A 10,850-nucleotide genomic window follows, 5' to 3' on the forward strand; every position below is an offset into this window, starting at 1 on the left:
GAGAGAGAGAGAGAGAGAGAGAGAGAGAGAGAGAGAGAGAGAGAGAGGAGAGAAAGAGACCTACTGTTTCCTGGGTTTACAACTTGCCTTGAAACAGAAACTTTGAAATCAGATTACCATTGCCTATTAAATGTTAATCAGGAGTCACACAACTCATGGTCATTTGTGCATGATCTATTGTGTGTGTGTGTGCTCCCTCAGGTCCGGTTTGTGAACAGCACGTGGGTGTTTGGGAGGACAATGTGTCACATCAGTCGCTTTGTACAATACTGCTCCCTGCACGTCTCTACTCTCACCCTCACCGCCATCGCAGTGGACCGTCGACAGGTTTGTCTACAGCCGGACACGAAGCAGTGACACTCTTCTGTCCCTGGAGCGCACCAAAGCTTGATACCTTGATGTACAGAGAATATATAATGTGAAGTTATGCCATGAAGGTGAATGTTTTAGCTGGAAGGTGGGCTCCCTATATTCTGGTAATAAAAGAGTAATACGAGCCTTGATAAGATTCGTTTTTAGCTCGCCATAAAGTTCCATTTTTTTCCTTGGCAGTGGTGGAAAGTCAGTAAGATTAAATACTGTGCTTAAGTAGATTTTGAGGTACATTTACTTTACTTGAGTGTTTCTGTTTTCTGCTATATACTTGTACCACACATTTCAGAGAGAACTATTGTACTTTTTACTCCACTACATTTATCTGACAGTGTTAGTTACTGGTTCCTTTTCAGATTAGCATTTTATAATCAAAAACATATACGCTTTTAAAATATAATACATTTATTAAGATTGAACCACTGGTTCACAACCTGTTTGGCTTGTGATTGCTCACAAAAAGGCACCGTCTATTTGGGGCCCCTGTTTCAGATCTCTGTGAGCTGTTAGCAGTTCCACCAAAAAATTGACTTGGCCCCTCTAAATTTCTCAGTTGGTTTCATTTAAACTACTGTTACTATCCAATATTTCACAAGATTAGAGAAAAGTTAGAAATAGATTTGTGTAGCACTTTGTTTTTGAGTCTGAGACCATTTTTCTGAGACGCAAGAAAAGGTATATACTATCTAAACATATGTGTATCGTGTGTGTGTGTGTGTTCAGATGTGATCCAGGAGTTCACAATAATAATAATAATTGTATTAAAATTACACCAATCCTTTTTAATTATCAGAATTCCTTCTGTGAGCTGTGTATCACAGCAGCTGCTGCAGCTCCAACTTCTGACCGTGTTGATAAATGTGCAACATAAATTGAGTATTTTTGCAGCTACAACTTGAGTTGTCTTGCTGTATCTGAAGATTAATCGTGAGCCGGCCAGCTTTCACCCTCTACTCCTCTCACCATAGCAATGGTTAGCGGCAAAGATACCCGAGAACAGGTTAAACGCTGTCATGTAGTTTTACAGTTTTGTCTGAAATCGTTCATTGATTTTTCCTGACATGAATCAGAACAATGCAGAGTTTGCACAGTGAGAACCCCCGACGCCAAAAATCTATCAACAAAACACTCTCCACATGATAAGCCCTCATAGGGTATTACAGTAAGTAGTAAACAGGGATTTCAGACTCTCCTTAATCATTATTTTGCTTTTACTTGCACTTTAAGGACTTCTTGTCCATGTTGACATACAATATAACAGTTGATCACATTTTTTAACTCCATTTTGGTCATTTACGTGGACAATTGTTTTGCAACGCATAACACTTTGACTGTAGATAACTCAGGCATCCATACACTGCTGATGGATTTCAACTCTATTGTTCATTTTAGTTTGTTTGGTTTAATGAAATGACTTTGTTGAACTGTATATCTTGCAAGGGAGTCGTTGCCACTCTCCTCGAGGCAGTTTGCGACACAATATGTGGTTCGAAGAATTAAAACCAAAACAGAGTTAAAAAACTCTTGTGGATATTGTGAATGAACTACAGTATATTGCAGATAGAAAGTGAGACAAAAGACAATGCCAACTGCCATAATGTGTCCATGTAACATACTGCAGCGGTAGGTGTGGGCCAAATCTAGCCCCTAAAACAAAAATATTTGTAGGTATTTAACAGGCTTGTGTAATGTCCAATAAACATGAACATTTAACAACAAATAAAATCAATGATTGGCTTCTCAAACACTAATAGGTGGCAGTATCTTAACTAACAATGCCATGCTGACAAAAACAATAGTATTTTCATTCAAGCATCACTGTTTAGTAAGAGTGTTGAAATTTACTTTTGCCCTCGAATACAACTCTAAAACAACTTTTATAGATATGTTTTTGTTCTTTTTCATGACCATTCACAACTCTATTCTTTCAATTGTGTTTAGCTTTGTGGGAGACTAGTTCACCAAAGCCCACTCCAAAATCAAAGGTATTTTAGTATGCATGCACACTGAATGCTTTAGTATTTCCTTTTCCAGTGTAACACAGTTTAGATTAAAATCCTGCATAGACACGGCTACAGTGTGCTCCCAGTGACGCTGTCCATGGTGCTGAATTTGAAGGGAGAGACATCGTTGAGATGGAGAATAATGATATCATCAGGTGGATATTTCAGGAATTCCATTAGATCAGAGATGTGGGTGTATCTGTGAAAAAAAGGGGCAAGTCTTAAAATGGAGACGTGTTTGAGATTTTAGTGTTAAAAAGCTCAATGCTTTTGATGCCATTGTAACCACAATCACATTAGCCATTAGCAATGAAATATACAGCTTATTGGCCTTGAAAGGATGCAGCGCCTGAGGCTGTGATTTTTTTCCACTATATCCTTAATTACTTCTGTCATGTCCATACCCTCTTTCTGCCCGATTAGCCCAGCACGTGATCCTCTTCTGCACTACTTTAGGTTTTGCTGTACAGATTCCAAAAGATGTCATTCAATTGAATTTTAGTATGCTAGAATAGTTTCCCAGCTATAATAAAAAGTGCATAATTTATATGCATTAACCATGCTTCTTTAAGCATACACTGTTATTCACCTTTGTATGCCACACAGCAGAATAGAAGTGATGGTCAATGCAAAGGAGAGCATTTGAAATGATTTCCAGTTTAGGATTTATAGAACCAGCATATTAAAACATTTCCAAGCTGTACTTCAACAAGTTGTAGATTGTTCCTCCACAGGAGAAATGCACACTCACGGCATCTACACAACTTTGGGTCAAATTGTTGGCATTTCTGATGATGAATACATCTGCTGCTAGTGGAAATTAATTTGAGAATCTTTTATTCTTCGATGATGTACAATCTACATAATACTTTTTCATCACTATGCAGCAAAATTCAGCTTAATTAAAAAAGCGACTCTTGTCGGTAAATAAGTCTTCTTTTTCCTTTAATGTACCTGCCTTGAATTATGATTTATAATTCTCAGTTTCTTCCCCCAATATAGCAGTTTATTGGATTTGCTTATTAAAACACCCTTTTTCTTTTTTAAACCTCCGATTGCCAATACCAGCTGTGTAGCGAAATACATGTGGTCTTTATTATTTTTTTCCCAGTATTTGCTATTCTACAACCGTGAAGCAATATAACAGGTTGTATTATGGGAACTATTTATACAAAATATTGGTTTTGTTACTGTGATCCAGTATATGGCAAGAGATAGTGGAGATAGCTGCCACAGTCAGGATGTTCCAGCTACAAAAAGTAATGCACTACTGTATAATTCATACATAACACATTTAATCAATTTGTATGTAATTCATATAACCGTGAGCCAGGGCAGGTGACACAGTGAAGAGTGACAAAGTCCTTGCAGGGAGGTTGTCAAACAAATACCTCTTTGAAAAGTAACTTCAGTAACGTCAGACAGATGAATTCTTGCAGTCTGTTTTCTTAGCTAAAAGGTTCACTTTACTGTAAGCCTCATGAAGCCAGAGTTTGACAAATATAGCGGGATCTTTTGATTGTGGATCCTTTTCAGGTCTACTGTTCTCCATTACAAGTCGTGATTCTAAGTTTAATATATTTGCTCAAGCACTGGCTGGGCGATATAGCGATATAGCATAAATCTCCTCTAAAGCACTTCATAAATGCTTGATTTAACGCTTTGATGCACACAATCACATCAGTATGATTCTAGTTGTCCCTGCAACATATTGTATGTCTCCATTAAAAAATGTGTTGTTTATATTCATTAGTGGTTTCGATAGGAACAATTTTAAACTTGCATGAAAAAAGGGGGATATCACAACCTAAAAGTTAAATTGAACAAAAGTGTATTAACCAAACCATGCAACTGCACATAAGCTTTTGACAGCTCCATCCATCCATCCATTTTCCTCCGCTTATCCGGGGTCGGGTCGCGGTGGCAACAGGCCAAGCAGGCTGACCCAGACTTCCCTCTCACCGGCAACATCTTCCAGCTCATTCTGGGGGGTCCCGAGGCGTTCCCAGGCCAGCTGGGAGATGTAATCCCTCCAGCGTGTTCTGGGTCTTCCCCGGGGTCTCTTCCCAGTTGGACGTGCCTGGAAAACCTCCAGTGGGAGGCGTCCAGGAGGCATCCTAATTAGATGCCCGAACCACCTCAGCTGACTCCTTTTGACGCGAAGGAGTAGCGGCTCGACTCCAAGCTCCCTCCTGATGACCGAGCTCCTTACCCTATCTCTAAGGCTGAGCCCGGCCACCCTATGGAGGAAGCTCATTTTGGCCGCTTGTAACCGCGACCTTGTCCTTTCGGTCACGACCCAGAGTTTGTGACCATAGGTGAGGGTAGGAATGTAGACCGAGTGGTAAATTGAGAGCTTTGCCTTCCGGCTCAGCTCCCTCTTCACCAAGACGGTCCAGTGCAGCGCCTGCTTTACTGCTGCAGCCGCACCGATCCGTCTGTCGATCTCCCGCTCCATCTTACCCTCACTCGTGAACAAGACCCCGAGATACTTGAACTCCTTCGCTTGAGGTAGGCACTCCGTCCCCACCTGGAGGGAGCAATCCACCGGTTTCCGGCAGAGGACATGTTGGTTGGGTTTAAGAGTTCTTCAAAGTGCTCTTTCCACCGCCCGACGATGTCCCCTGTCCGGGTCAGCAGTTCCCCCCCCTGCTGAGAACAGCCTGGGGTAAGCCCTGCTTTCCCTTCCTGAGCCGTCGGATGGTTTGCCAGAACCTCCTTGAGGCCAACCGAAAGTCCTTCTCCATGGCCTCCCCGAACTCCTCCCATGCCCGAGTTTTAGCATTCGCAACCACCGCAGCTGCAGCCCTTCTGGCCTGCCGGTACCTGTCAGCTGCTTCGGGAGACCCCTGGGCCAACCAGGCCTTGAAGGTCTCCTTCTTCAGCTTGACGGCTTCCCTCACCTCCGGTGTCCACCACCGGGTTCTCAGGTTGGCACCACTGACCTTCCGGCCACAGCTCCTAGCGGCCGCGTCCTCAATAGAGGCTTTGAACATGGTCCATTCGGAGTCCATGTCCCCAACCTCCCTCGGGATGTGAGAGAAGTTCTTCCGGAGGTGGGAGTTAAAGACCTCCCGGACAGGGTCCTCCGCCAGACGTTCCCAGTTCACCCTCACTATACGTTTGGGCTTGCCGGGTCTTTCCAACCGGTTCCCCTGCCATCTGATCCAACTCACCACCAGGTGGTGATCAGTTGACAGCTCTGCTCCTCTCTTCACCTGAGTGTCCAAGACATACGGCCGCAAATCAAATGATACGATTACAAAGTCGATCATTGATCTCCGGCCTAAGGAGTTCTGGTACCAGGTACACTTATGAGCCACCATGGTGTTCGTTATGGCCAAACCGTGGCAAGCACAGAAGTCCAATAACAAGACACCATTCGGGTTAAGATCGGGCAAGCCGTTCCTCCCAATCACCCCCCGCCAGGTTTCTCCGTCATTGCCCACGTGAGCATTGAAGTCCCCCAGGAGAACTATGGAGTCGGTAGGTGGCGCCCTTTCCAGGACCCCTCCCACCGACTCCAAGAAGGCCGGATACTCTGAACTGCTGTTTGGTGCGTAAGCAAAAACCACAGTCACAGCCTTGCTCCCCGCAACCCGTAGGCGCATGGAGGCGACCCTCTCGTTCTCCGGGGAGAACTCCAACACAGCGGCGCTCAGCCGGGGGCTCGTGAGTATCCCCACTCCCGCCCGGCGCCTCTCACCCCGGGCAACTCCAGAAAAGGACAAAGTCCAACCTTTCTCCAGGAGCTTGGTTCCAGAGCCAGCGCTGTGTGTGGAGGTGAGTCCAACTATATCTAGCTGGTATCGCTCCACCTCCTGCACCAGCTCTGGCTCTTTCCCCGCTAGCGAGGTGACGTTCCACGTCCCTAGAGCTAGTCTATGTTGCCGACGATCGGCTCGCCCAGGCCTCCCGCCTGACCCACCGCCCTGTCTGCATTGCACCCGACCCCAATGCTTGTCCCTGCGGGTGGTGGGTCCACAGGGTGGCTGCTCCATGCTGTTTATTCGGGCTGAGCCCGACCGGGCCCCATGGGCGAAGACCTGGCCACCAGCCGCTCGCCGACGAGCTCCCCTCCTGGGTCTGGCTCCGGGAGGGTGCCCCGGTTTCCCTGGTCCGGGCGAGGTGGCTAAAGTCCGTGGGCTGCTTATCATTAGGGTCGTTTGAACCGCTCTTAGTCTGGGCTCTCCCCTGAGACCTGTTTGCCTTGGGAGACCCTACCAGGGGCTAATGCCCCGGACAACATAGCTCCCAGGATCACTGAGCCACTCAAACTCCTCCACCACGTTAAGGTGGCGATTCGCAGAGGAGCAGAGGAACTCTTTTGACAGCTGTTGAATGAAAATAAAAAAGCATGCGTGCATTCATGATGTAGGCTTACCTGCTGCAGCCTAAATCTACTGAAATCAAGCTCAACAATAAACAAAACTAAAACATAGCTCAAAGCAAAAAAAAAAACAGTTCAAAACAACTTTCATTAAAGTGCACGTTTCGTGCATATTTGTCACAGCAGGTCATCTAAAACACAGTAAAAAAAAAAAAAGAAGCATATTTTGTGAACCACAGAGACAGCGTTCCATGCTGCTATGTAACGAACCACTCTACAGACAACAACAATCACATCACAGGCTCTAAACAAGAGCTTTGTAATGTCTGCTGGCTTGAGAGGTGCTCAATGGCATGTAAATATTCCCGCTGATACTACATACTGTTTAACCTGTGGAACTGGTGGCCAGCACACTCAGATGCGCCAAACCTTTCAGTGTTGGGACCATTTCCTTGTGGTCCCTCCACCACTGCAGGGAATCTGATTCACTGTCAGCACCAACAAACTGCAAATAGGCAGGCAACTCTGTTTAAATCCGCTCTCCCTGGGGGGGTGGAGAGAGAGAGGAAGATGATGTTGTTGCCACTTTGAACAAGCTTCTGAGGTTTTTTTTTGTGCTTTTGACAACAGTTTTCATGAGCCTGTGAAGCAGCTGACTTGGCAGCTGTAGCTCCTCCAGTCCACATGTTGAAGTGTCCTTTGACAAGAGACTGAACCCCGAATTGCTTCCAAAGGGTGTGTCATCAGTGTATGGATGTGTGTGTGAATGGGTAAATGTTGGCATGTAATGTAAGACTAGAAAGGTGCTATATAAATGCAAGACCACTGACCATACTTTTTCTGTCCGTGAGAGTGAGTGAGTCATAGGAGAGCGAGAGAAAGGAAGCACCAAAGTGAGTCTCATTCCAGCCTTCAACACATTCTCACCCCAAGCTTATCAAATCCGGCAGCTTGGTCAGCGGCCCTTCACTTTAAACTATGACTCTTTAGGTGCCCCATAGGGTCAGTTTTGGACATGTCAGGGACAGAGTGTCAGTTTCTACTCGCTACAGGCATACAATCTCTTTTTAAGATAAACTTCCAAAATAGGTGTCATTTTATTTTTTTAGGTTTATACGCAACAAAAATATTTGGTTAGGCTCAGGAAAGGATTGTGGTTTGATTAGGTTTGTTACATAAAATAACTATGTTTGTTAAGTAACAGGCGTTAGTTAATTAAGTCCAGAAGTTATGTAACAAAACTACAGTCAAATATGTCAATGTTGACTTGGATTCACAAAAGACAGAAACAAAATCTCTGGGTGAAAGTCCTGTTTGTTTGTTATTATGTAAAATGTAACTAGCAGGCCCAACTCTAACTGTCAAATTAATCTAGTCGAGTAAAAATAACAATATTTTCCTCTGAATGTGAAACCCCAATTTAAAAATAACTAAATAAGTACTAACCCCTTCTTCTTTTGATATTTCTTCACTTTGTGTAACGGAACCTAAGCAATACAGCATCGACAAAAAGAGCAAGATTTTGATTAGCAGGACATAGAAAATAGTATGCCGTCTTCTACTCGTTGCAGCTTTGAGTGTAAAAATGCTTTTATTAAATATGACCTTTGTATTAACTCACATTCACAAATCTGCCTGAGCTCCTGTGATATTATTCCTTTGTGGATTTCATATTGGACTTGAGTCATTTTCAGGATGTGCAATGGTTCACTGAGGAAAAAAAACTGGTGCTGATATTATAATTCAACCCCCAGATGAGTAGCTTACATAGATGTGGACAGATTATGCAGTTCATCCATATATGCAGTGTGTGTGTGTGTGTGTGTGTGTGTGTGTGTGTATTTGCACATGCACATTACTAACTTTGCTTCTTCCCCGGAGTCTTTGCGCTTTCTCCCCTAACAGGTTTCCATGGATCGTGGTTATATCTGGACCCTGGTCCTGCTGACACCCACTGCTACTGTCATTTTTATTATTAGTCACATTAGTATTTCTATTAGTGATAACATTACTGGTTTTATTACCATTTTTATACTACTGTATTCACGGCTACTGTTATTAGGAGTAGTTGTCATTTTTCCATCATTTTGCTTACTACTCATTATATGAATCATTTATATCATATGCATTGAATGTGTTGTGTGTTATGTTGTTGTTATGACATCTATTGCACTGCTGTCCATCCTGGGAGAGGGATCCCTCCTCTGTTGCTCTCCCACAGGTTTCTTCCTTTCTTTTCTCGCTGTTAAAGGTTTTTTTTGGGGGAGTTTTTCCTGTTCCGATGTGAGGGTCGTGGGACAGAGGATGTTGTATGTGTACATATTGTAAAGCCCTCTGAGGCCAATTTGTGATTTTGTGTGATACAAAATGAATTGAATCGAATTGAAATTGAATTATTTGACTTTAATCTGTGTGTGGTGATTTTGTTTCAGGTGATTTTGCACCCTTTGAGACATCGCATGTCCCCGACACAAGGTGGTGTTTGGGTCGCTGTTATATGGATGATGGCCAGCTGCTTCTCCCTCCCTCATGCAATTTACCAAAAACTCCTGACTTTTGCATACAGGTAAAATGATACACACTCAAACATTTCATTAAGGAGAGATTCCGTGGAAGTGTGTAACATTTTTATATTAGGTTGGCAATAGAGGAAGACTTTGGTGATTAGACTCCATCAACGTGAGGCATCTTCATTGAGTGAAAGCCGGTTAAGGATGATTTACGACTTTGACAGAGTAGAAATTTACCCAAAATAAAGGCAAAAATGTGTATTGTATAGTATGTTGAATCTTAGTCAAACAAAGTTAATTGAATAAGTCTCATTGAATAAGGTATAATGGGCAATTTCAGTTTTGGGCCGTTTTATTGACAAAACAATGATCAACAGTATAATCCATAATAAAGCTATTCGTTAGATGCAGGCCTACACTCTCCTGTGACCTAATTCTCATCTTGTTCACTAATCTGTCACTCTTGCTTGCTCTGTACGGTAACGCTCCTCCCCAGCAAGGAAAAGGAGCGCAGTGTTTGTGTCCCAGACTTCCCAGAGCCATCAGATGTCTACTGGCAGTATATTGACCTCCTGACCTTCATATTACTTTACATGCTGCCACTCCTCATCATCACTGCCTCCTACACCACAGTGGCCTGCCGGCTGTGGCGCCACAACACCATCGGTGACACCACAACAGCTCAGCACGCCGCTCAGAGAAAAAAGCGGCGGCGGACGTTGGCCATGTTGCTGCTGGTGGTCGGGGTGTTTGCCGTCTGCTGGTTCCCCCTCAACTGCTATGTGGTGCTGCTGTCCAGCCAGGCCATTCACTCCTCTAACGCCCTGTACTTCTGCTTTCACTGGCTGGCTATGAGCGCCACCTGCTACAACCCTTTCATCTACTGCTGTCTGAATCCAGCCTTCCGCAAGGAGCTGAGGCTCCTCTTCAACATGTGCAGGAGGAAACAGAGGGCGGTGGTCGGGTTGGAGCCAGAGCTCCGCCCCATTGCTCCTCCTTGTCGCAGGACTGCCTGGCCCGACAACCACGAGTCTTCGAGGCCAAGGCATGCTTTGTCACACACGGGCCATGCCTCCTCACAGCAGAGTCACAGCTCCTCCAGTCAATCCCAAAACCTTAAAGATACACATGTGCTCTTCACGGCCAGACAGGTCCTCACAGGAAAAATTGACATCCTCTCAGTGGAGCCTATCGTGGCTGTGAGCTGACTGGAAACAACTGCCACAATGTTTAATGTTGTTGGAAATTGTTAATCCTATTGTCGTCATGTTCCAAAAGGGACAGGAAATCTTAAAAACTCAGAGCTGGCTCGCCGTGTCTATTTCTCTGTGGTTTTAAATGATGTTATCTCTTTTCACAATGCTTTTCACTCAATTTAGGACTCAGCCCTTAAATAATTAGCAACAACTGCCATATTGCTTTTTAAATGCACAACCCTCCTCAACAAAAGTAGTTTGCTTAGTGCAGGGGTATTCAATTAAAATTCAATGAGGTCCAGTTAGAGAGAATTTCCTCATACAAAGGTCCGGAACATCACAATAATGTTTAACTTGTGCTGTGATTTAGTGCTATATGTATTGAAGTAGCCTAGATGTTGTGTTAACGTCTGTATGTAGTCAACAACTGACTGTGACT

General features: G+C 44.1%; 1 protein-coding gene across 1 annotated transcript in view; it reads left to right on the plus strand.

Annotated features, from left to right (window-relative positions):
* The window catches only part of LOC116396741 (probable G-protein coupled receptor 83), an 11,526-nt gene extending 1,103 nt beyond the window's left edge, over positions 1–10,423 (plus strand). Inside the window, exons 2-4 of the mRNA XM_031871539.1 lie at positions 202–327; positions 9,138–9,271; positions 9,712–10,423. Of these exons, the coding sequence (XP_031727399.1) occupies positions 202–327; positions 9,138–9,271; positions 9,712–10,423 (972 nt within the window). The remainder of the gene's footprint in view (positions 1–201; positions 328–9,137; positions 9,272–9,711) is intronic.
* Positions 10,424–10,850: the final 427 nt, after the last annotated feature.

Source organism: Anarrhichthys ocellatus, unplaced genomic scaffold (genome assembly GCF_004355925.1).
Source record: "Anarrhichthys ocellatus isolate YVR2014 unplaced genomic scaffold, GSC_Weel_1.0 scaffold58, whole genome shotgun sequence".
Classification (NCBI taxonomy): Eukaryota; Metazoa; Chordata; class Actinopteri; order Perciformes; family Anarhichadidae; genus Anarrhichthys; species Anarrhichthys ocellatus.